This window comes from Staurois parvus, unplaced genomic scaffold, assembly GCF_062004578.1.
Source record: "Staurois parvus isolate SC_StPar_1 unplaced genomic scaffold, SC_StPar_1.0 ptg000698l, whole genome shotgun sequence".
NCBI classification, from domain to species: Eukaryota; Metazoa; Chordata; class Amphibia; order Anura; family Ranidae; genus Staurois; species Staurois parvus.
Genome location: NW_028318494.1, coordinates 7592093 through 7619226, shown reverse-complemented (window position 1 = coordinate 7619226; position 27134 = coordinate 7592093). Strand labels below are relative to the sequence as shown.

At 42.0% G+C, this 27134-nt stretch overlaps 1 protein-coding gene and 1 pseudogene across 1 annotated transcript in view; both read left to right on the top strand.

The window, feature by feature from the left end:
- Positions 1-27134, top strand: part of WDR93 (WD repeat domain 93) — a 105317-nt gene that overhangs the window by 49004 nt on the left and 29179 nt on the right. The window contains exons 11-14 of the mRNA XM_089653105.1: positions 9433-9567; positions 9665-9860; positions 17649-17709; positions 21832-21988. Of these exons, the coding sequence (XP_089509231.1) occupies positions 9433-9567; positions 9665-9860; positions 17649-17709; positions 21832-21988 (549 nt within the window). The remainder of the gene's footprint in view (positions 1-9432; positions 9568-9664; positions 9861-17648; positions 17710-21831; positions 21989-27134) is intronic.
- LOC149446055 (U2 spliceosomal RNA) lies at positions 3685-3855 on the top strand (annotated as a pseudogene).

Here is a 27134-nt window from a genome sequence, read left to right as displayed (position 1 = left end):
CTTACTCAGGAAAACACTTTTTTTTTTTTTTCGGGTGTCCTTGACTTTCCCTCAGATTTGCGGCTTATGTCCTTAACAGCCTTTCTATCCCTCACAGTTGTTTAACCGTTTCCATACCGGGCACTTTTACCCCCTTCCTGCCCAGGCCATTTTTAGGTTTCAGCGCTCTCACACTTTGAATGACAATTGCACGGTCATACAACATTGTACCCAAACTAAAATTTTATCATTTTCTTCACACAACTAGAGCTTTCTTTTGGTGGTATTTAATCACCGCTGGGGTTTTTATTTTTTGCTAAATTAACAAAAAAAGACTGAAAATTTTGAACAAAAATACACGTTTTTCTTTGTTTCTGTTATAAACGTTTGCAAATACATAATTGTTCTTCATAAATTTAGGCCAAAATGTATTCTAGCACATATCTTTGGTGAAAATAACCCAAATTAGGATGTATTTTTTAGTTTGTAGGAAATGTATAGAGTTCACAAACTATGGTATAGATCTGAATATTGATCAATCCTGAAGTACTGACAGCCAATCTAATTTCTTGAGGTCCAAGAATGTCAGAATAGTACAGATATCCCCAAATGACCCCTTTTTGCAGAGTAGACAGTCCGACGTACTTCATAAGAGGAATGGCGAGTTTTTTGAAGTATTTTTTTTTTGTCATACTTTTTTGGAAAATGAAAAAATTATTTTCACTATTTTTTTTTTTTACATACTGTCACCAGTGCAGTACAGCATCATCATATAACTGGCATGGCGGTGATCAGGGACACTGACTGGTGACAATGTGAAAAAAAAATATATATAATTTTTTTTAATTTTTAATTTTTTATTACTTTTTTTTTCTTTTTTTAAGATTTTTTTTTCATATTTCACTATGTCCAAAGTAGTACAATGTTACCATAGTAACATTGTACTACTTTGGGGAAGTGATCAGTATTTTGTTTTTACACAATTTGCTTATAGCAAAGAATTACTTTGCTATAAGCAAGCATTTACCTGAATGACATCGATTCATTCAGGGTTTTTTTTCTTTTGTGCTTAGCTGTGATTTGGCCACAGCTAATCACATGACACAGCTGGGCTGTGATTAGCCCAGCTTGTGCATGTGATCGCTGTGACCAATCACAGCTACACACACTAGTATACAATGGATGGCATGAATGAAGCCATCCATTGTAAACAACTGTCATGTGACCTGCTGTGATTGGTCACAGCAGGTCACATGGTATAGGCAACGGGGCCGGTACTCAGATCTGCGCATGTACGGGAGGACGCCATATGGCGTCTACCCAGAACGCTAATGGATTTTGCACGCGGCCATTTGGCTATTGGCCAGGCGACTAATGGTTAAGTAGTCCTATTACTTGAGGCCTAGCCCTGGACAAATTTTACCAGACCAGATTGTGATACTTAGACTATTTAGCTCTACTCCTCACATTGTTAGTTATTCCCTGTAATATGCTGATATTGCAGCATCAGGGTCAGCATTGATGGTCAAATGATTGAATTTTGGAATGTTTGTTCATATTGATGCTATAAATAAATAATTTATATAAGAAAAAATAAAAGATGTCGTGAGCCAGGAGGGAGAATATTTATTTATGTTATGATCAAACCTGCATTTATCCTTTAACAATTGGTTTATATTGCATCCTGATTTCTGCAATAGTGAGCTGGGAGTAATCATTTTGGAGTTTCCTCAACTGTCTGGGCGGTATTGTTTGCTGTATGTGGTAAATTAAATATAAAGTGTACCCATTTAAATTTGTTGAGGACAACACTGGAAACCGATCCCTAGCAGTTGCACAGCCATTGCGAATATTCCTCGTAATGCATTTAATACGTTTTTTTTTCTATGATTGTCAGCTCCATCTAATTGCAATAATCAGAAAAATACGGCATTATGGCCTCTAGATAAATCTGATTATTAGCACAACCACCTTCTTTTTTATAAATGAACCTCAACTCTTATAAATAGTTGTAGAAATGAAGGAATGAATGAATGTCACACATTTTGTGCAGGTCAGACAAATGTTCCCCATACTTTCTGTAATAGATTAATTCCTGTGATCATCAGCTCTATCTAGTAATCAAAATGTCACTAGTTTTCCAAAATACCTCAATGGGAAAATATACCGCATTGGAATTAATCTATTTCAGAAAATATGGTGAAAATCCTTTCAATTTACACAACTGTGTGTGACATTCGTCCAAAGGATGTTTTATAAATAGATCCCTATGTGTATACAACATTTTCCCGATTAAATATGCTTGGTCTTGTGCTCTTCTGTTGCTTTCAAAGTGGTAGCCCAGGAAGTTTGGAGAAGGGTCAGAAGTCACTTCACCTATGGAGAAGGGTCAGAAGTCACTTCACCTATGATACAACATTGAAGGATAACAAATGATTGAAAAAATGGTTGTAGCTGGCATATAAACCGCTATCTGTGTTCCCACACTGTAGAAAATAAATAGCGTGTGAATCAAAGCTTGGAGGGTGAAGGACTAGTCCGTGTGCTCTAAAAATGGCAGCAGAAATACATTTGAGAGAAGTCATCGGCTGTTACCATGTGAGCGTAATTCACTTATAAATAAAATAGCTGTCTATTAGCAATGGTCCTATCTTTCATGTGTCACTTGGATATTTCAGTCTTTCCTGCATTGATTTCTACTCCCTAAGGTCCCGGCCTTTATTTTGCAACAACATCTCCAAGGCAGAATGGGATTTATTACTCTGGATACAATCTCAAGATTTCTTTTCTCTATTTTTTTTTCTTACATATTTTGTAGAAACTGCAGATACAGAAACTGTTAGAATGCTGCTGAATGAGACACATCTCTTTCTTAGGCTATTTTCCTGCCCATGGCACAGCATCACTTTCATTTTGGGACTGTTTACATCAAAAATCAGGCTGAAGATAAAATTGGCCTCCTAGCATGTTGGGTCACTGCTTTTCAAGACCAACACCTCCAAAATCAGTTTAGTGGAAGGGGTTGGAGTTTGTTCATCAAATTCCACTCATCTTTGTCCCCTTGTTCCATCAGTTTAAAGTCCCTCTGTGTAACAGTGGGCTACAGAGCCCCCTGCCTTTTGTAAAAGCTGAACTTCAGTCCTACCTTCAGCACCGTAGAGGGGAGAAGGGACGCAGTAGGTGAGAACATCACTGGACTCTGGGACAGGTAAGGCTTCGGCTGATCATAGGGAGCAGGTCCATCGTGCCTTTTGGCTAGATGGACCTGAGTATGACTTATCCTTGTCAGGAGCCTGACTTTTAATAAACACAAAAATGGCTGGAACTCCACTTTAATCACGGAGGCTTAGCATCAAACATGGGCAGTACCCAGGGCAGTCTTCAAGCAAATGCAACCTGCCTAGGAATGCCAACTCTTACAGACTGACATCCACCCACCGAGGCATTTTAATATTTGCATCACTCTTTCAAAGAGCTAGCCTGCTGCTTCCTTCAGGGCTGGGGGCTCTTGAAAGGAGTACTGAGGCAAGGCGCTGTGATGTTTTCAGGAAATTATGTGCAGGAACCTGATGGTCCCTCCCACCAGCTATGATCTGCCCACATTACATAGAGAAATACAAAGACCCAGTGATGACATCACTGGGTCTGAAAAAAGTTTGTAAGGTTTTATATAGGAATGGCATTAGCATGTTGATGAATAACATCATCGCTTCTTGGCCTTTTGGCTAAGATCAAGTGTAGTATCTGTTGTTAGCAGTGTCCAGTAGGGGTGCTCTGCCATCATTCTGGCTTTTTGGCTGGGGTGGCTGGCTATATGGTATCCCTGCTGGCATGATCTGGATCCTGAGGGATCTCCCCTGTGGGAAGCAAACCAAAATTAGAGTGTAGCAAGTAGGGTGTGGGTCGGCAGTACTTCCCTAGTCTGGGAGATTCTAAGGGGCCCAGTGCCTCCTGATTTGAGCAGTGCTACCTGGTCTAGCCAGGGATGGGAGGGCAGGGAGCCTGCGAGTGCCTCCCCACCCCATGTTGAGAAAGGGCACTCAGACACAAAACCACAACTTTTATCTGCACAATGTCTCATGGGCTAGGTCTTTTGGTTGAGACCAGGGTAATTTTTGTTACCAGGTTGCAGTGCCTAGTCATTGTCTTGCACATTGGCACTTTTTATTTATATCTCTCCACAAGTCTGTCACTTCACTTTTTTGCGTGTCCCCTTTTCACTAAAGATTGTAGGATGTGGGTCTTTGGGCCTACTCAGAAGTCCAGGTGGAGGATGTATGGCCATCTGGTTCGTTCCTCCTCTGCCTTGGGGGGTCTCTCTTTAAAAGAGCCTCTCACCCAGTACTCGTTCATAGGCTTCGGCTGATCATAGGGAGCAGGTCCATCGTGCCTTTTGGCTAGATGGACCTGAGTATGACTTATCCCTGTCAGGAGCCTTTTCCACCAGCAGGGTCAGGGAGGGGTATTTCCTTTTTGGAAGGGGACCTTTTGAAACACCCTAGTGCACTTTTTGTGTGTTCACATGCACTTTTTGGTTCACTTTGATGTTTTTTCGGGGGGTTTTGTGTAGCACACTGAGGGCTCGAAAAAGAAAACAATTAACATCTTGAGGGAAGGAGGTACCAGGGTAGGCAAAATGGAAAAATATTAGCAGATCAAACTTCAGCTTTAAGTAGGAGAGGATTAGAAATTTGTGGGAAGTTCAAACACTCAGACAGATGGAACTGTAAAAAAAGAATGGAACACCAATGTACTTGGCTTGCCATTTCAAAGATTTGGTTTAGGCAAAAGTGATATTTCATATGGACCAACACAAACCGAATGAATCCACCACCAGCTATATATATCTGTAATTTCATAACCTATATCCATGTGGGTGAGATCTGAATCTTTCACCATGCCTGCCCATCATGGCTTTGATCTCTGTACTTGTTCCCCAACAAGAAAAGTGAGGTTCAAAGGCAGAAACAGGAACTATGAAGGAGATTTCAACAGGGTCGTTATAAGGTAAAAGAAACCAATGGGTGATTCAAGCAACCAACATTCTTTCATATCTGAAATGTAATTTCTGTGTTTTATACTTCCACAATGACTGTACAAATGTGAGCACTATTTCTTCTAACCATCTCAGTGGAATTATTAAGAGGAACTTCATTTCTCCCTCCACCATTATTTTTTTTTGTCTTCTGTAACCAAACGAAGGGCACTGCATGTTTGGGCCTACGCTGCCATCTTTACTTACAAAATCAAAGGGCTGGCTGTTTTGTCGAGATTCTAGCTGCTGGACCCCTGTGGCCCCCATCACTGCACATGCACAGTGTGTTAAGAGATTGCTCCAAAGCTTCCTGGGATGCAAAACATGAGAAAGCCAGGAGCCTTCAGGCAATCTAGAAGGTTCTTTCTCACCTTGGTGAGAAAGGTGGAAATGTGGACTGCACTCACGAAAAAAGGTATTCACCCACCCAAAAAAATTTGGAATTGGCAATTTTTTAAAAGGAGGGAACATGAAACAATATTAGTTAATGCCCAACTCCAGTAAACCTTTAAAGGGCTAATTGCTAGTTTAGGTCAGAGAAAACATAAGAAACTATTTACTTAGTTTATCCTCCACTCCTCTGTGCTGCCAGACCGGTAGCCACAGCTTTTTCTTCCCCATGCTCCTGTAGTCTAAGATTCTGACACCATCAAGACCAACACAGTGTCCATAGTCTTGCAGTGGACATGATGATGGTGAGGGACATTCCACTGCTGGAGACTTGGAGAGTACTGTCTGCCAGGGGAACAGAGCCTCAAGTTAGTAAAAATGCTTCTCTTTGCTAGATAAAATGAGCAGTTAATCCTTGCAGTGCGGCGCAGCTTCATTGCAAGGGATAGTTTCAAATTTTAGAGTTCAGCTTTAGGGAAGAAAAAGGGAGTGATGGTCCTCTTTATAAAATGGTTTTGCCAACAAGCTTAAAAATAAATTCCCTGGCATTTTTTAGGACTACAATTTAGTTGAGCATTTCTGGTGTAGCTCCAGAACGATCCTCCTAGAGGGACAGTCATTAAAGATGCTAAGAGAATTTTAACCATCAAGTCTTGGTTCAAACAAGCAGGAGCTCTACCTTAAAGAACACCTGTGTAGATAAACTCTGGAATCTATACTGGAAAGTAAGCCTGGAAAGTCCACAGAGAAAAGTAATTTCATTCCTGTACACTTACACAATCAAGAAGAGAAAGACATTAGTTTACTAGGAAACTACGGTTTTTATCCAGACATTGAATTGTAGACATTATCAACCAGTTGAAATCAAGTTCAATTTCTCTGCCTACTTAAAGCTGTATACCTTTGCTTAATTCATTTAAATTTATGCAGTCCCCTTCATCCCATGAACCCAATAAGTTATTCAATATGCCAAATGTGAAGTCTTTCTTATATCAACGTCCATATATACTAATATAAAAAAGATCTTCCACAATCCAGTAGATTCTTGTAGTGTAATGAAAACACCAAGTGCCACCACCTTAATTAAATGCACATTTACCAGACCATAAGCTGTAATAAGTGCAGCAGACACGGCATGTTTCTTGGGCACAAATCTTCCCCAGGTGTATGCACTTCCACTCAGGAATCATTCCTCTTAGGGCTCGTTCACGCTTGACTTTTTTTCCAACTCTTGCCAAACGCCCCTAAAGCGTTTGACAAGCGTTGGTCTGGCGTTTGCGGAGCGTTTTTAACGCTCCGCACATGCTTCAAAAACACCGCTTGCGCGGTTTAGCGGCGGTTGCTAGGCGTTTGCCAAGCATTAAAAACGCCCCACAAACGCCTATAATGAAGTTTGAATGGTGTTAACGCTCCACAAACGTCTTGCAACCACGTCACAATTGCACCGCAAACGCCGGCCGGGCTTTGCGGAGCGACACCATAGACTTGAATAGGAAGCTTCAACTCCTCCTGACTCGAACCAGAGGCATCCATTTTTCCACGACGCAACGCTAACGCTCCCCTTTGAACAGCACTATGTGCTGCAATGTGCAGAATTTTTTCGAGATGTTCGGAAAACTGTAAAAACGCTTCCCAAACGCCAGACTGCCGCTTGCTAACAAGGCTAGTGTGAACATAGCCTTCGACAGCAAAAGGCAACTCTCACTGGAATGGACAGAGCTCACCAAGGAGCCAACAGAAAGCAGTGATAGTGTAGTAGTTTAACTACTTGCTGACCGCAGATAGCCGAATGACAGCTACACTGCGTTCTGGGAGGGCATCATATGACGTCCTCCCAGAACGCGCTCTCCTGCACGCCCCTGGGGGCGCGAACCCGGTGATTTCCGTGATCGCTGTATCCTACGGACACAGCTGATCATGTGATGTGGTAAAAGGCCAATCACAGCGGCCTTTTACCACGTGATCAGCCGTGTCCAATGACACGCTGATCACCGGGAAATGCAATTGCCGGTTCTCGGCTGCTCTTTCCTCATGCTGTCAGAGTGTGAGGCAAGTACTGCCGAGAACCGGCAGTTGTCAGAGCAGGGATCGGCACCGATCATCAGGGCACTGATGATCATTACCCTGATGATCGGTGCCCAGCAGTGCCGCCCACCTGTGCCACCCAGTAGTGCCACCCACCTGTGCCCAGCAGTGCCACCTACCTGTGCCCACCAGTGCCACCTACCTGTGCCCACCAGTGCCACCCACCTGTGCCCACCAGTGCAGCCCAGCAGTGCTGCCAGTCAGTGCCACCAGTCAGTGCCCAGCGGTTGTGCCAGTCAGTGCCCAGCAGTTGTGCTAGTCAATGCCTAGCAGTGCCGCCAGTCAGTGCCCATCAGTGATGCCAGTCAGTGCCACCTATCAGTGCTGTCTATCAGTGCCACCTATCAGTGCTGTCTATCAGTGCCGCCTATCCGTGACACCTCATTAGTGCTGCCTATCAGTGCCGCCTATCTGTGCCACCTCATTAGTGCTGCCTATCAGTGCCGCCTATCCGTGCCACCTCAGTGCTGCCTATCAGTGCCCCCTATCAGTGCCCATCAGTGCTGCTGAAAAATTTTATAATAGAAACAAAGAAACTTTTTTTTTTTTTTCTAAATTTTTACACTTTTTTTGTTTATAGCACAAAAAGTAAAGCGCCCAGCGGCTATTAAATACCACCAAAAGAAATCTCTATTTGTGAGGAAAAAAATGATAAAAATTTCATATGGGTACAATCTTGCATGACCGTGCAATTGTCAATGAAAGTGCGACAGCGCTGAAAGCTGAAAATTGGCCCGGTAGAGAAGGGGGTATAAGTGCCCGGTAGGCAAGTGGTTAAGTGTTTATTGTAGAACAGAGACAGTCATTCATTTAAAACAATGTGACAATGAAAAAACGTAAAAACTCACTTAGCTGCTGATGACGGAATCATACAGTGGCGTAACAGCTTAGTGCTGTACAATTCCAGGTCATCATCAGCTCCCTATATGAGTTTTTACAATTTTTTTTGTTGTCGCGTTGTTTTATGTGGATGACTGCCTCTGTTCTACAATAAACTTTTATTTAAACTACTACACAATCACTGGCTTTCCGTTGCCTCCTTCTCTTTCAGTGAGAGTTGACTTTTACTGTGGTTGAGGGGGAGTGATTCCTGAATGGAAATGCATATATCTGGGGAGGATTTGTGCCTGAGAAACATGCTGTGTGCTGTACTTATTACAGCTTGTGGTCTAACGAGTGTGCATTTGATTAAGGTACTCTGTTTTCATTACACTACAAGGATCTACAGCAGTGGTTCTCAACCTGTGGGTCGCGACCCCTTTGGGGGTCGAACAACCCTTTCACAGGGGTCACCTAAGACCATCGGAAAACACATATTTCCAATGTGTAAGAGCAGCTACTGTGTAGAAAGCAGCTGCTGTGTTGAAAGCAGCTACTCTGTTAAAAGCAGCTACTGTGTAGAAAGCAGCAGTATTGGAGGTAAAACGACACTTCATGAATTATAATTACTGAGTAAATAATTTTATGGTTGAAGGAAGGGGCGGACTGACCATTTGGAAACTCGGGCACTGCCCGAGGGCCCAGGGTCAGTGGGGGGCCCCATGAGATGCCCCTGGTACCTTTTTCATAGGCTTTTTTGAGTTTGGGCAAGGACACAGGGGCCCCATGATCCCCTATTGCCCCCTGGTTGGGGGTCACCACAACATGAGGAACTGTATTAAAGGGTCGCGGCATTAGGAAGGTTGAGAACCACTGATCTACAGGATGGTGGAAGGTGGACTTTGATTTAAGAGCGACTTCACGTTTGGCCCATTGAACAGTGTTTTATTTTTTATATGATTTTGTTACATTCACTGGAGCTGCATCCTTTCTGAAATTGTACGTCATTAGATTTGGGTATATCAAACTTTCTTTTGCCACCTGCCAAACGTGTTATCACAGCACAGATTCCTTACAATACACTTATTAGTCATATTTGCTAACAATTACCTTTTTCCTTTTAGATGTTGACCCAAAAGCTGATATCGTGTGGCCATGTGCTGCTCCTATTAAATTCTCAGCAGTCAGCTCTTGCACCTCATACCTAGCGCTTTCCCTTGAAAATGAAACACTTGCAGTATGGGACATGAAGTACTCTGGTAAGAGTTATACTTATAGTTTCAAAGTTGGTTGCATCAACTTGGTTGCATTAACTGATTTACTTGTAGACTAATACTGAAAATTCTTGTTTCCCAGGTTTTCTATTGGCTGTTGTTGCTCTCCCAGAGGGACGGCATATAGGTAGCCTTTATTTTTTAGAACACAATGCTTCCAGTAAAGAACCTCCTGCTGTCTCTAGAGCCCAGATCTTGGTGTGGTGTACTGATAAATCTCTATACCTCGTCACTGCGGCAGGGGGCAGGGAACACAGCACGGTTCTGCTTCGAGAAAGGTGAGGCCTCTGTATGATCTATATATTTTTCCAGGTGTCCATCAGTTTTTCCCATCTGACCTGCCATTGCTTACAATCCAGATTGGGGTCTTTTGCAGGATCCATATAAAACTGACCTTTTTCATGCTGACCTCCTGTCTTCAATTCACTGTATAAAACAAGTTTAGAAGATTTTGCTGCATGCTTGATCCTAGTCAGTGACACGGTTAGTATTGACAACGTAGATCAGCCCACATTTTTCTCAGTATTAGTTTCATCAAATACGTTCACCATAACATGGTCTTTAATGTGGTTGCAAACCACAGACATGAAATATGGAGAAAGCATATCCCTCTATAGTGTCTACTTGTCTCAATCCAGAACATTAAGTGTCCTTTCTGTCTGCTGCCTCATTCCTCTTATCTGTTTGAGTTGCTTCTGACAAGTTTTCCTGACACCAAGAGAAAATAGGTGATGGGGAGGGATCTCTAGCACACAGCCTGTGATGGACAGCCTCCACTCTGTTTTTGTGAGCTGTGTGAAAGGGAAGGGGAGGGAGGGTGTCCCTTCTCTTTAAACAGCTATCAGAGCTCTTCTCACTGAGATCTGCAGAGTGTAACTTCAGCTCCCTACCCCCTGCTTTTTGAAGGCTCAGACAAATAGTAAAAAATACTGTACTTTGAATTTCTGTAGAGAAAATATGTCTGCAGATAAACAGGTACAACTTATGTAGGATGATTTGTTTTATCTTTGTGTAGCACCTGAGGCCAGTCACTTCACTGGGTATATGAGAATGTTTGCAACGAGTTTAAGGCCGCATGCCCACAGGCACATTAAGTGCATACAACATAAAATTCTGTATGTTTTCTGTGTCGTAGAACCCAGGTGTCGTGTACATTTTGCCCATAGACATGAACGGCTATGTGCGGGTAAATGCTGGTACTCACACACACAAGCGTATAGTGTACAGATGTATTCCCCAAGCACAGACTTTCTGCGTTTGGAGAATACATTCGTACACTATACACAAATTTATGGGAGTACTGGAATATACCCTCACACAGCCGGTCTATTCAATAGGCAGCTGTACACAACACTTGGGTTTCCTAGGTGCGGGAAAAGACAAAATATTGCATTGTACGCTTGCAACGCATCCATGTACATGAGACCTTAGTATGTCAAGTGTCCTTTAGTGCTGGTACCATGGTATATTAGAGAGAGTTTGTGTCAGGGCAGGATCTGTGGAACGGACAGGCAGGCGTAGTGGCAGGGTCACGCATTGACGACAACCACCACCCACAGACCGGAGTCCCTCGGGGCGGGGAGTCTAAGTCCCAGGCTGCCCTTCCTCCTGGGATGCGGATCTCCAATGTCTTCCATGTATCCCTGTTGAAGCCTCTGGTCTGCAATCGCTTCACTACCTCTCTGCCTCGGCCCCCTCCCATCCAGGTTGAAGGTCATGAGGAGTATGACGTGAGCCGGATCCTGGACTCTCGATTGGTGCGCGTTCGGGTGCAGTTCCTGGTTCATTGGCGCTGTTATGGTCCCGAGGAGCGTTCCTGGGTTCCTTCTGCGGATGTTCATGCTCCTGCCCTCCTCTGCGCTTTTCATGCTCGCTTTCTTCAGAAGCCTTTTGTTGAGCCGCAGAAGGGGAGGGGCCCTTGAGGAGGAATCACTGTCAAGGTCCTACCTTTTCCCAGAGGTTATGCTGCTCCATGTGCTGGCATCCATCTTGGGTTTCTGCAAAGAACACGGTGGGAGTCTTTTTATGCCTTCAGGCCTCTGCGGTCCATCCCCCAGAGGGGTTGATCACATATAAGCCTGTTGTCCGCACTTGCTCTTTGCATTCGTGTCTTGTGTGTTAGTGTTGCAACAGCTCTGTTTATACTCTCGTGACTCTCCTGGAATCTGACTCGACTTTTGACTAGACCATTCTCTGCGTTTTCCTTTGATCTGACCTCCCGTTGCTGAACCCGGCCTGTGACCTGTTATTCTTGTCTACTGTTCTGTACCGTTTGTCCCGTTGTTGTCGACCCGGCCTGCCTGACTACGCTATTGTCTGATCTGGTTCCTACCAGCTACACGCCATTGGCGGCGGCCATTACCGCAGCTGGGTGTCTCGGGGGCCGCGACCTGGTTCCTGGCTGCGTCAAGTCCATCCCCACCATCAGGGGCCCTGGTGAAGGGCAGCCTGGGACTTAAACTCCGCGCCCTGAGGGATTCCTGTCTGTGGGTGGTGGTTGTTGTCAGTCAGTGCGTGACCCTGCCACTAGGCCTGCCTGTCCGTTCCACAGCTCCTGCCCTGACAGTTTTTGCTTATTTAACCACTTCCCGTCCGGCTCACGTATGTAAACGACCAGTGCAGGAACAGGTGGCTGTTTATAAATGTCCTCCCGCTTCCCTGCCTGTGCGAACTCCCTAGGAGCTTGCGGCACCGCGATCCAGTGCCCACTGTGTCCTCCGGACACAGCGGAACACCGATCGCTGTACAGGACCTCTGTGTGAGGTCCCGATCATGTGATCACTGATTGGCCAATCAGTAACAACATGAATAGTAGTAAGCAAGATGTCACTTCTGACATCATTGCTTACTTCTAGTGAAATCTGTGAATGAGGTCACATGGTACAAGACTATTCACAACAGCCTTGTACCATGTGACAAGCTGTGCCCAATCACAGCTCTCACAATATTTCTTAATGGCTGCAAGAATGCAGACAGAGAGAAGGAGAAATGATTGCTTTTAGAGCCTATAAAAAAGCAATGTAAAAAAGAAAAAAATCTTCATCATCCCCCACAAGTAGTACATTGTCACTATGATGACACTGTACTGCTAGGGTGACAGTATGTTAACAACAACAAAAAAACATAAATAATAATATAAAAAAATAAAAATGTTAAATTTTTGAAAAATTATAATTTTTGGTTATAAACTAATTTGGGTTATTTTTTTTTTTTTACTACTAAAACAATAGATGAATACATTTTGGCCAAGATTTATGAAGAAAGATTATTTATTTGCTAAATTTTATAAGAAAAACACTTTTTTTTTCAAAATGTTTGGACTTTTTCATTTATATAGGCAAAAAATAAAAATCCCAGTGGTGAATAAATACCACCAAAATAAAGTTTTTTATCTGTCTCAAAAAAATGCTAAAAATTTATATGGGTACAGTGTTGCATGACTGCGCAATTGTCATTAAAAGCGTGATAGCACTAAAAGCTGAAAATTGGCCTGGACAGGGAGGGGGTGAAAGTGTCAACACTTGAAGTGGGTAATCAGTGGACAGGAAGTCCATAGACTTTGCCTGGCCCTGCTTTTACTTCTTATGGCAGTGTAAATGATTATCACCAGGTGGTAATCAACCCACACTTTATATTACAATATATCTAAAAGCAAAACTTCTCTATTCCTGATCAAGTTTCAAATGAAGAATGTTATATTTCTCAGTAGAGACACAGTCTCGTCTAGCTCTCTCCCTCCTGTCCTGACTGTCACTGGCCTGCCCCTTTCATTCATTAAATTTCAGTGTTGCAATCATGGAGGGCGGAGGCTCAAAACCACATGAGGGCATTACCCAGGCAGGCATGTACAGTTTGCTTATCCATGCCAACCCATCAAGGCATTTTGACATTTGACACCTCCCAAGAGCCAGTCCATTGCTTGCATCAGGGCTTTGGGCTTTTGAGAAAAGTACAAGGCAGTGTGCTGTGATGTTTGCAGGAAGCTATGTACAGCGCTCTGCTGGCCCCTCCTACCAGCCAAGACCTGCTTGCATTGCATGAAAAAGTACAGATACCCAGTGATTATGTTATTGAATCTAAAATAAGGTATGTGATGAAAAGGAAAGGTTTTATTTAAAAATGTCTTTGACATGTTGATGACGGAAAGAGAGGAACCAGGAAGGTCAAAATAAAAGTATATTAACCAATACACGCCTGGCCAATAGCCAAAAGGCAGCTGGAAAAATGTATTGCATTTCCGAGTTGGACGCCAAATGGCATCCTCCCACACGTGCGCACTTTTCGCGCTTGCAGAGCCGCGCAGCGGCGCGATCGGTCACCGGCCGTGTACCTCAGACACGGCCGATGACAGATCTGAGTATCGGCCCCGTTGCCGGTACCATGTGACCTGCTGTGGCCAATCACAGCAGGTCACATGACAGTTGTATACAATGGATGGCTTCATTCATGCCATCCATTGTATACTACTGCCTAGCTGTGAATGGTCACAGCTAATCACATGCACATGTCATGTGATTAGCCGTGGCCAAATCACAGCTAAGCACAAAAACAATCCTGAATGAATCAATGTCATTCAGGTAAATGCTTGCTTATGGCAAAGTAATTCTTTGCTATAAGCAAATTGTGTAAAAAAAAAAAAAAAAAAATACTGATCACTTCCCCAAAGTAGTACAATGTTACTATGGTAACAATGTACTACTTTGGACATAGTGAAATATGAAAAAAAAATATTTTTTTTTTCATACTGTCACCAGTCAGTGTCCCTGATCACTGCCATGCCAGTTATATGATGACGTTGTTCTGCACTGGTGACAGTATGTAAAAAAAAAAATAGTGAAAATCATTTTTTGCATTTTTTCATTTTCCGAAAAATTATGACAAAAAAAATACAACTTCCAAAACTCGCCATGCCTCTTATGAAGTACGTCGGACTGTCTACTCTGCAAAAAGGGGTCATTTGGGGGATATCTGTACTGTTCTGACATTCTTGGACCTCAAGAAATTAGATTGGCTGTCAGTACTTCAGGATTGATCAATATTCAGATCTATACCATAGTTTGTGAACTCTATAACTTTCCTACAAAATAAAAAATACATCCTAATTTTGGTTATTTTCACCAAAGACATGTAGCAGAATACATCTCGGCCTAAATTTATGAAGAACAATTATTTATTTGTAAACTTTTATAACAGAAACAAAGAAAAATGTGTTTTTTTTTCAAAATGTTCGGTCTTTTTTTGATAATTTAGCAAAAAATTAAATCCCCGGTGGTGATTAAATACCACCAAAAGAAAGCTCTAGTTGTGTGAAGAAAATGATAAAATTTTAGTTTGGGTACAATGTTGTATGACTGCGCAATTGTCATTCAAAGTGTGAGAGCGCTGAAACCTGGAAAATGGCCTGGGCAGGAAGGTGTAAAATTGCCCGGTATTCAAATGGTTAAACCTCAGATTTAAAGTATAACTTTTCTTTTGTTGTTTTTTTTTTAAGTTTTGGATAGAGTGCAGAAAAATTACGCTTGGCAGGTTTTTATTGCTGTTTGCGCCCTGTTAAGGAGAGTCACCCTTTCTATTTCTCATGTTTGCCTTTATCATTAAAAGTAAAAGTAAAAAAATCCCAAATTTTGTGTTCTTCACGGAAAAGTAAAAGAGGGGAAATCATCCAATGGGGACATTAGTTCTGGTGACCTGGGGGTCCCCAAGGAATTTCCTTAATTCGCAGGGATTTTCTCTCACTTCCTGTTTGGCTATGGGACAGGACGTGAAGGCAACTCTCCTAAATGAGACACAGACGGCAAAAAAAAAAAAATTCTAACGGATTATAACCCTCTCTTGCGCTATCCAAAATGGGAACAAAAAGTTTTGCCTATAGTTCTACTTTTAAGGCAATGAAAGGCACTTCCCAGCAACTACATCCACTGTAGATACTGAGGATGGAAATCTTTATTGAAATCTGTCCAGAAAAACAGAGCACTAATTGTACGTATTAAATCGGTAGTGTACAACATTTTTTATAAAGTAATACCAGATTCTGTGTGTGCATATATTTTATATAAGGCTGATCTTTACAAAATATTGATTTTCCACTGCTGATTAATTCATGACAGCATCATAAATGTAGACGGGAAGATATTGACTACAAGTCATGTATGAACAGGGACTGTGAGGACAGCACACAAACACACAATCATTAGCGGGTTCAGTAATACACAATGAGGGAGAGGTACAGTGGATATAAAAAGTCTACACACTCCTGTTAAAATTTTCTGTGATGTAAAAAATTAGACAAAGATAAATCATCTCAGAACTTTTTCCACCTTCAATGTGACCTATAAACTGTACAACTCAGTTGAAAAACAAACCTAAATCTTTTTTTTTTTTTTGGGGGGGGGGGGGGAGTAAACATAAAAATCTAAAATAATGTGGTTGCATACGTGTGCACACCCTCTTTTATAACTGGGGATGTAGCTGTGTTCATAATTAAGTAATCACATTCAAAATCATGTTAAATAGGAGTCAGTACACACCAACCATCATTTAAAGTGCCTCTGATTAACCCCAAATAAAGTTCAGCTGTTCTAGTAGGTCTTTCCTGACATTTTTTTAGTTGCATCCTACAGCAAAAGCCATGGTCCACAGAGAGCTTCAAGTATCAGAGGGACCTCACTGTTTAAAAGGTATCAGTCAGGAGAAGAGTACAAAAGAATGTCCAAGGCATTAGATATACCATGGAACACAGTGAAGACAGTTATCATCAAGTGGAGAAAATATGGCCAACAGTGACATTACCAAGAACTGGACGTCCCTCCAAAATTGATGAAAAGACAAGAAGAAAACTGGTCTGGGATGTTGCCAAGAGGCCTACAGCAACATTAAAGGAGCTGCAAGAATATCTGGCAAGTCCTGGCTGTGTGGTCCATGTGACAACAATCTCCCGTATTCTTCATATGTCTGGGCTATGGGGTAGAGGGGCAAGATGGAAGCCTTTTCTTACGAAGGAAAACATCCAAGCCTGGCTAAATTTTGTAAAAACACATCTGAAGTCTCCCAAAAGCATGTGGGAAAATGTGTTATGGTCTGATGAAACCAAGGTTGAACTTTCTGGCCATAATTCCAAAAGATATGTTTGTCGAAAAAACAACACTGCACTTCACCAAAAGAACACCATACCAGTGAAGCATAGTGGTGGCAGCATCATGCTTTGGGGCTGTTTTTCTTCAGCTGGAACTGGGGCCTTAGTCAACATAGAGGGAATTATGAACAGTTCCAAATACCAGTCAATATTGGTACAAAACCTTCAGGCTTCTGCTAGAAAGCTGAACATGAAGAGGAACTTCCATCTTTCAGCATGACAACGACCCAAAGTATACATCCAAGTCAACAAAGGAGTGGCTTCACCAAAAGAAGATGAAAGTTTTGGAATGGCTCAGCCAGAGCCCAGACCTGAATCCGATCGAAAATATGTGGGGTGATCTGAAGAGGGCTGTACACAGGAGATGTCCTCGCAATCTGACAGATTTGGAGTGTTTTTGCAAGTAAGAGTGGACAAATATTGTTAAGTCAAGATGTGCCATGCTGATACTCATACCCAAAAAGACTGAGTCTGGAATCACATCAAAAGGGGCTGCAGCAAAGTATTAGTTTAAGGGTGTGCACACTTATGCAACCATATTATTTTAGGTTTTTACTTCCCTCCACCTAACAGATTTCAGTTTGTTGTTCAACTGAGTTGTACAGTTTATAGGTCACATTAAAGGTGGAAAAAGTTCTGAAATTATTTATCGTTGTCTCATTTTTTTTTTACATCCCAGAAACCTGACATTTAAACAGGGGTGTGTAGACTTTTTATATCCACTGTAGATGCCAATGTCTGCAGGATTCAGCCACTAATCAAATATGATTTTTAGTTGTATGGCTTGTTTGATAAGCACCAAATCTCCCATGTATTGTAGGCCTAAAAGTGGAATGTCAAGCTATTATAAAGGCCAGATTTACAGATAATAGGATTCCTTTCCATCTACTGGCAGATTAACACACTTTTTATCTCTAATATTGTTTTTCCAAAGTTCTGACTCCTCTGATAACCAGATCAGTGCAGTATCTCCCATCCACTCCCTTCCAAGTATGGTAAGATTTTATATACATTCAGTCAAGTTAGTATTCTTAAGAAATGTTTTTGTCTCTTTCCATATGTCTGTGCTTTCCTTGCTTGTCCTGACATTGTTTTTTTTTTTTTTTGTGTGAGGTTCTGTGACATTTAACTTTTGTTATAAATACGTATGCATTGGCCTTGGAAACTAGTGTTATTCTAGCTGTGTTTTTTAGTGCACATTGGATTGGACTTTAAAAGCGGAACAAAAGTCAAGGATACTCACCTATTTTCCAACAGTCCAACAGTTCCGTGCAGGAGTACAATCTTCCCGACATGAACAGTATGCCAGAATGTAAACTGAGCTGTGCATGCGCAGTTCTGTGTACTTTTTGCAGAGGATTGTGAACAGGCAGGTAAGTGTACTTTATTACAGAAGAAACATTACATGTCTCTTCTGCAATAGGGAACCTGTCTGTTTACAGTTTTTTTTTAGCCTTTTGTGTGTGTAAAGCCAAAATTTCTTCCTTTTTTTTTTTTGCGTTAAGCTGTCCATACACCGATTGTGTTTTTTCTCACCAAAAAGTGCAGTGAAACATTTGCCAACCACCTAAAGGGGAAGTTCCACTTTAAGGTCTCTTCCCCCACTCCTCATCAACTAGTGGCCTTTATTGGGGGGGGGGGGGAATACCTGGATTTGACAGGTACCTGCTTCCACTTCAGCTCAGATTGCCTAGGCCTCTCCTCCTGTGAAGACTGTGGGACCATTCACAATGTGCAGCGGGCACCTGGCTGTGAAGCTGCAAGCTGTAACATTCGGTAAGTCCCTCTTTAAATCCCATCAATGTGACTCTTACAAATATCTCTAGTAAATCATATCCTTTACCTTCTATATGTATATATGCTTTATATAAAAAAATACAAGATTATGCTGTATATTAAAAAACAACATTAAAGTGTCATCACCAAATAATATCTTGTGTATTATGCACACCAGTATTCCATGAGATGACATGCACTAAAAGTCATCAAAAAAAGTCCTTAAAAATATAAAAATTATATTTGCTGTATCTTCTTTTGCTCCTCATACAATTTCTCCAAGTATGTTCCACCACCATTCCCATCGTGCGCTCACCTCATTGTATTGACCTATTATATAATTATACATCATCATGTGCATTCCCCTTCAAGGGGTCTCATACACCTCCTCGGGATGCCTCCTGGTCACCTCTTCGGCTCTTACCAATAGGGTCAACAGTATACTTAATTCATCCACTGTCTACTCCACTCAAAGGGAATAAAAATTTACATAGTGTTTAACTTCATAAAAAATATAGGAAGTTTATTAAAATGAATAAAAATACCATTCACATAATCGAGCACTGGAATCATCAGTTCACCACCATAAAGTTCAAAAAACATGTAGGTGCATTGTCTCCTTTAAATTAGAGACCTCAGCATCGCCTCAACAAGAAATCTAGCGGCTACGTCCATATCACGTACCTGGTGATGGAGGCCAATGGAGAGAGGGCTTCCCTTGCGGCTAAGTTCCTGACTCCCCTGAGAGTGGGACAGCGGGAGTCAGGCCCAAAGTTGCATAGGTCGCCTGTAGGAGTACTGGTTGGTGGTCCGTTCAGAAGCACAGCTGGTGCACGGAGATTGGTCTGCAGACAGGAGGCGCCTGTGCGTGGTATGCAATCCCTGCCGGGATTTAGATTTTTACTTGGTAGTCGGTTCAAGCCAAGGTCAGGTACCAGGTGGGAATCAGAGCAGACGTAGTCAGATGGGATAGCCGAGGTCATACACAGAAGTGTGAGAGAGAGAGAGTATCTGTAAGCCAGGCCGAGGTCAGATCAGGGGTACGGCAGAGTCGGTAACAGGAAATCACGGGTCAAAGTCACAGGAAACAGAAATAGGGCACGGAGAGCTAGAGATCATCCAGCAACTTGAGGAAGTGATGAGCCTCCTTACAAAGGCCATCTGGCACCAGACTGAGGCTGATGTGTCCTTCCGTGGCCATGCAGAGTACTGGCAGAAATGCCAGATCTTCCAGAACCTCTGCCGTGGACAGGACCCTGACAGTCCAGGTAACGTGATAACATCACTAGACTCCATCCTGGCATGTTTCATCACCACCCCACATGACTTCCTCAAGGGTTAAGTTTTTTTTTTTTTTTCCAGTTCAGGCTGAATAAAAAAAACTAATAGAGCCCTACATCCTTGCTATACAACGCAGAACAATGAACAATGAATTTCATACTGTGGCTATTGTATTTTTACAGCCAGCACTGCTGGCTGTCAAAGTACCTGAGCAGCATCTACATGTGATTGAATGCAACCCCGTTTTGGCTGACAATTTCCTTCCACCTCATAAAACTTTAGTGACCTGTTCATTAGTAGCAAGGTCAAAGGAGGAAAGTGTTGAGGGAGGTTCAGTATAAGGTATGCTAAGTGGGATGGATGTCTGTGCAGTAGAGATGCCCCTACGAATTGCATCAGTTGTGTTTTTGAAATGATTTGCAATCTCGTGAGCAGTGAGTGAGGTGCTGGGTGAAGGTGAAGGTGGAGAAAGTAGAGAGTTAAAAGAAGAGAAGAGACGTCAAGGACTGGATGACAAGCTATTGATGAGATTGACAAAGTAGGCTTGTTTGGCAGCATGGAGGGAGGAATTGTATGTTAAGAAAGCAGATTTATATTGGGTGAAAGCTTGGTGAGATTTGGTTTTACGCCACAATCGCTCCAGCACACGACTATGTTATTTAAGATTTCTGGTGTTGTCAGTCTGCCAAGGTTGTAATGGTCGGGGCCTGATGCTTCGTGCGGTTAGAGGAGCAAGTGAGTCTAATGTGGATGAAAGCAGTGGTCAGGTCAAGGCAGGACAGGGGAGAGATTCTGTCATAGAGGTGGTCAGTTGCAGAGTAGAAAAGAGAAGGGTTAAAGTTGTGAAGGTTTCTGCAGGTAATTGTTTGCCACTTGGAGGGATAGGTGTTTGAAGACGAGGAGACTGTGAAGGTGATGAGCTTGAGATCAGAGAGGGGAAAGGGGGTGTTTGTGAGGTTGTAGGGAGTGCAAAGACGGGAGAAAACAAGGTCTAATGTATTCCCATCAGAGTGAGTGGAGGACTGTGTCCATTGCGTTAAGGCATCTGATCATCAGCTTGGCCCTCAGCTAATAATGGAATCTTCTACTCCTCCTACCAGTTCATCCCTTACAGTTACTACCTTTTGTACCACTAGCCCCTCCTTCCTAGATTGTAAGCTCCCAGGATCAGGGCTCTCCTAACCCTCTTGTATTGAACTGTATTGTTGCTGTATAGTCTCCCGTTATATTATAAAGCACTGAGCAAACTGTTAGAGCTATATAAATCCTGTATAATAATAATATCTATGTAAGGGCCCGCCTAATTGGATACAATTGAAAGTGTTGTTTAGGTTTGACCTCATATTATATGGTTTTTGGTAAATCTAAAGCAACATTCTCAAGAAAATTGTATAATGTATGGCCAGCCTAAGTCCAATTTTAGAGGTGAGGGAAAATCTACTAATAGGGATCGTTGTAGAGGTGACAGCTGTTTAAATTAAAAGGGTGATTTCCCTTCATTTTTGGAGAAATTTTCTCTTACTTCCGGTTGTGTGTTTAGGACAGGAAGCAAATGAAGATCTCCCCAATGGAACATAAATGAGAATAAAAAAACCTTTACCTTCTCTATTCAAAAGGGGGAAAAAAAGATTTGAATTTAGATATACTGTACTGTAAACATTTAATTGTTAGCTGTGAATAACTAATACGTTTTTAAGCATTAATGTAGTTATTTATTATACTAGATATCAATTTCCCTTGGATTAATAAATCTGCAAGCAAAATTCAGAGTAGACCTAGTTTATGTGTATGTTAATTCTGAATGTCTGTATATAATGTGAGTAGCATTGAAGACATAATGGAGGTTATTTATTAAAGAGAGTGCAAAATCTGGTGCAGCGCTGCATAACAACCAATCCGCTTCCAGGTTTTATTGCCAAAGCTTAACTGAACAAGCTGAAGTTAGAAGCTGATTGGCTACCATGCATAGGAGTTCCAGATTCTGAGTGCACTAGTCTTAGTAAATCTCCCCCAATATGTGGCCGTGCTTGCTGACACGTGTTAACGTTACTGTATTATAGGTGCTCTTACATTATTGGAACAGTACAGTGGAGCTTTTCGATGTTGCCAGATGTGAACCAGTTTGTCAGTTTGGTCTGCCATCAACTCATATGCTTACAAGCCCTTGGCAGCCAGTTTGTGCTCTTGATACGGATAATCTCAGCCTTTTTCTTAAAGGTAAATAATAGAGTGCACATGTGTATAGCATACATATTGATGTTGAATCATCTTGTGTTTTTTTTAATGTATATGTAAACCTAGTCACTAAAATCTCATATAATTTTTTTTTTGTTTTTTAATTCTTTGTATTTAAATTTAAAAGGTGTTGAAGTATACAAAACAGAGCCTATAGGGCATACCCAGGCTCAGCACCACAAGGGTACAAGCTTATTAACAAAGAAAAACAACAATAAAAGTAACAAGTTAACTGTATGCTCAATAAAGTTCAAGACAGTCCTAGACACCAAAAAAAAAAAATATACCTTCTAGGAAGCGAACACAGATCACAACTCCAGGGCCCTTATACCAGTGTTAATAACATAACCTCAGAGATCTCCATGAGATCACTAAGGGATATCACTTACATTTTTCCAAGCTAAATGGAAGAATTTTGCTCCTCATTCGTGTCTGGCGAGTCTACCCAAATATCCCAAACCTTGTGGGATTTATGAGGACATCCCCTTGACAGATAGGTGGCCTCATACAATGAAATTGTAGAGTTAGTTATCCTCTTCCAGGAATTAGAGGTGGGGGCATTTGGAGACTTGCGCTTCAACACGATGGCTTTTCTAGCATAAAACAATAACGTTCTGGAAGCCCTACTGTGTGTCAGAGAGTCAACTAGCCCCAATAGACATGCATGCACTGATAATGGTACTTGAATGGTGGTAACCGAGAAAATACAGGCCTCCACTGATCTCCAGAAAAGCTGAATATGTAGACACTGCCAAAAAATATGAATGAAATCAGCTGGGGAAGCCCCACATCTCCAGCTTTTAGCTGGAACTGAGGAATATATTCTAAGGAGACTTATAGGGGTGAGATAAATACGGTGTAGAATTTGAAACTGTATTAGCTTGTCTTTAATGGAGACCAGATGTTGAAAGGAACATTCCCATACATCTTCCCAATCTTCATCATCCAGGTTCGGAAAATCAACTAGCCACTTAGTTTTAAGTGCCTCAAGTCCCTTATGGACTGAGGGAAGCAATTCCTTGTATATATTGGATAGTGGTTTGCCCAAAGTGTCATCTCTGAGCAAACTCTCCAGATCCACAAAAAACAACAGGTGTTATTGGAAATTTAGTACGAAAAGCGTGTCTAAGTTGTAAGTATCTAAACAAATAAGTATTTGGGAGACCATATTGTTGTTTTAGGCTGTCAAATGTGCATAATTCCCCTCCAGAACAGATTTGGTCAATGTACTTAATGCCCTTCACTGGCCAGACATGAGGGTCAGGGATCATAGCAAATTCAAGCAACCTTGGGTTACACCATAGTGTGGTATGTTGAGATAAAATTCCCGTAGGAACCCACTGATCTGTATAGACCATGCTCATAAAACTGTTTTCATTGCCCCGGTTAATAGAAGAGGAGTCATTGGGCCCCAGTAACTCATATAATCTTTACCATGTGAATTTCATTTCAAAAAGCATTTTTTTAATCTGCAGATTTCACCAAAATGAATACCTAGTGATCCTGCCATCAAGGCACTTGTTATGCTGTAGGGTGACAACACTTTATCGCTATCTCCAGTTTGTGCCTCTATGCTGTCACCATATCACACAGTGGCTATTTCAAAACACATTATGCAGGCACTGTCCACAGTCATACCCATCAGGAAAACCTACCTTAAGAAAAAAAAGACAGGAATTGACTGTAAAGAAGCTTCAGGATAAAAGAACCAGATATGACAAAAGATATAAAAGGTGAAAGCAGTAATTGTGTGAAGCACAGTGATAAGTGATCTCTGTATCATTTAGTTTACAGGGTTTATGTACTTTAGGATATCAAAATTTCAGCTATTTATTGCTAAAGCTGGCCATAGATGGATCGAAATTCAGCCGGTTCAGCAGGGACCATCTGAATTTCAATTTGTGTGTAGCCGCTCTTATTTGACAGAAATTGATCATTAGAACGGGAATGTTGGAAAACTTTTGATGCCCGGTGGCTGCAGCCACTGATTAATGTATTTTTACAGTGGAGATTCCTGTTGCCAGAATACAAACATTACATATAAATACAATACATTACATATAAAATCAGGCAGCTAGGTATGCAGACTGCTTCTAAAAAAATTTGTGAAAGAATAGGTTGCTCTCGGGAGCTGAATTCAAGCGTGGTCCCGTGATAGGTTGCCACCTGTGCAATAAGTCCATCCGTAACATTTCCTTGCTACTAAATATTCCACAGTCATCTGTTAGTGGGATTATAACAAAGTGGAAGCAACTGGGAACAACAGCAAGTGGTAGGCCACGTAAAATGACAGAGCGGGGTCAGCATATGCTGAAGCGCACAGTGTGCAGAAGTCGGAAACTGCAGTCAATAGCTAAAGACCTCCAAACTTCATGTGGCCTTCAGATTAGCACAACAACAGTGCGTAGAGAGCTTCATGGAATGGGTTTCCATGGCCGAGCAGCTGCATCCAAGCCTTCCATGCAAAGTGTCGGATGCAGTGATGTAAAGCACGCCGCCACTGGACTCTAGAGCAGTGGAGACATGTTCTCTGGAGTGACGAATCACACTTCTCTGTCTGACAATCTGATGGACGTGTCTGGGTTTGGCGGTTGCCAGAAGAACGGAACTTGCCTGACTGCATTGTGCCAAGTGTAAAGTCTGGTGGAGGGGGGATTATGGTGTGGGGTTGTTTTTCAGTGGTTAGGTTTGGCCCCTTAGTTCTAGTAAAGGGATCTCTTAAGGCAGCAGCATACCAAGACATTTTGGGCAATTTCATGCTCCCAACTTTGTGGGAACAGTTTGGGGATGGCCCCTTCCTGTTCCAACATGACTGTGCACCAGTACACAAAGCAAGGTCCATAAAGACATAGATGAGCGAGTTTGGGGTGGAGTTACATGACTAGTCTGCAGAGTCCTGACCTCAACCCCATAGAACACCTTTGGGACGAATTAGAGTGGAGACTGTGAACCAGACCTTCTCCCCCGACATCAGTGCCTGATCTCACGAATGTGCTTCTGCAAGAATGGTCAAACCTTCCCATAGACACCCTCCTAAACCTTGTGGAAGGCCTTCCCAGAAGAGTTGAAACTGTTATAGCTGCAAAGTATGGGCCAACTCAATATTGAAACCTACGGACTAAGACTGGGTGCCATTAAAGTTCATTTGCAAGTAAAAGCAGGCATCCCAATACTTTTGTCAATATAGTATATGTGTATGTTTGTTAGTTGTTGTTTGTATGCGTAGTATGGCACAGATACAATAGTGCACATTTTGCTTTTTTTTTATCCTACCTAAAACATACTGACACTGATACTAATTTAAAAAATGCTTTTTAAAAAAAAATGTACCCCAAACATACTGTGACCTTTGACCATCAACTTAGACCCTAACACTAACCCTGGCACTGACCTGGATGAAATCTTGATCTAGCTGTTTTTATCTTTCTTTCCTCTTTTTTTTTTTTTTTTTTTTTTTTTAAACACACTTTTGTTTGTTTATATCTTCCTCTGCTGCAAGAAGAGAAAGATATAATGTATCTCTCTCTTTATTCAGAAGAGGAAGTAAACACAGGGGTGACTGATCATTGTGATGGCCAATCAGAGGCTACCATAGCGATCAGGTGACCCAGAACAGGGAGTCCCAGGTCCTGATCATTAGTACGAGACCTGGGGCTGTTACTGAGAGCCTGATCTCTGTGGTGGAAGCGCAATGTGCGGTGCCCTCCCAGCACAAAGAGAGATACGCATATATGCAGCCTCACAGATAAAGACCCACTTCCATGAGGTTGCATATATGCGTATGGTCAATGGAAAGGGTTAAGATTGCACCACAGTTGATTGCCTTGGTGTACATGCAAACTCTCATGCCCATGTATGGTTGTTTTTTTTTTTTTTTAATTCAGCCAGCCAATGAAAACAGAACTGATTCCCCTTTCACACATTTGGTGTGGATGCGGGAATCCTCCCCACTGTTGTCATTGTGTTCTGACAGTGGGGAGAGTCCCCCACCTCCCCTCTGATCAGAGCTACAATGTTGATCTGTGTATTCTGATAAACTGAAAATTTTCAGCAGTCGCGTTCGTGAGAAGTCGATCTATAGATTGACTTTTCATGAACTGGAACACAGCCCTCCATGGATTGAAATTTGCCTGGTTCCTGCTGAAACAGCTTATTTTGATCTGTGTATGGCCAGCTTAACTGTATATCTGTAAAAAAAAAATACCTTGCTCAGATTAAGTAATAAATATTGGTATTTATATTTTTCTTACATTTAGGGTTAAGTAATCATTTATTTAGTTCCCTTTAGTTATCCCTTAAAAAAATAAAGAGTGAATGAAAATCCCACATTTGTGGTTTCCCCTGAATAGGAATAGAGGAACAAATTTCCAGTGGGGACACTAGTTCCGGTAACTAGGGATTCCTTTGCTTTGGAGGGATTTCCTCTAACTACCTGTTTTGGCTATGGGACAGGAAGTGAAGGAAAATCTCCACGATTAGACAAAGATGGCAAAAATCTGACAGGGGTTCTAACCCTCCCCTACTCTATCCAAAATAGAAAAAAAAAAGTTTTGCCTTTTTCTACTTTAACCCCTTCACGCCAGCGCCTCCCAACCCTTTAAGAGTTTCAGAAGCAGCAGGGTTTAGGGCCATGTGACCACCATGACTCGTCATCACGGCGGTCACATGATCAGGAAAGGTCCCGATTGAAAGAGGAGATCGGGACCTTTCCATGAGTACCGGACATGTGTGCTGGGACCGCGCTCTCGGCACATATGTCCTTTTTTAATAGAACGCAAATGTGCGGCCGCTCGGCATCTAGGCCCAGACACCGGGAGGCCGCACATTTGCGTTCAGCCGACGTGAAGAGGTTAACCACTCGCCCTCCTGAGGATTTACCCCCCTTCCTGAGCAGGCAATTTGTTGTGATACGGCACTGCGTTATTTTAACTGACAATTGCGTGGTCATGCAACACTGCACCCAAATTAAATGTATGTCCTTTTTTTTTCCCCACAAATGGATTTTTCTTTTGGTGATATTTGATCGCCTCTGTGTATTTTTTTATTTTTTATGCTATAAGCAAAAAAAGACCGACAATTTTGAGAAAAAAAATATTTTTTGCTTTTTGCTATTAAACATAAAATCAAA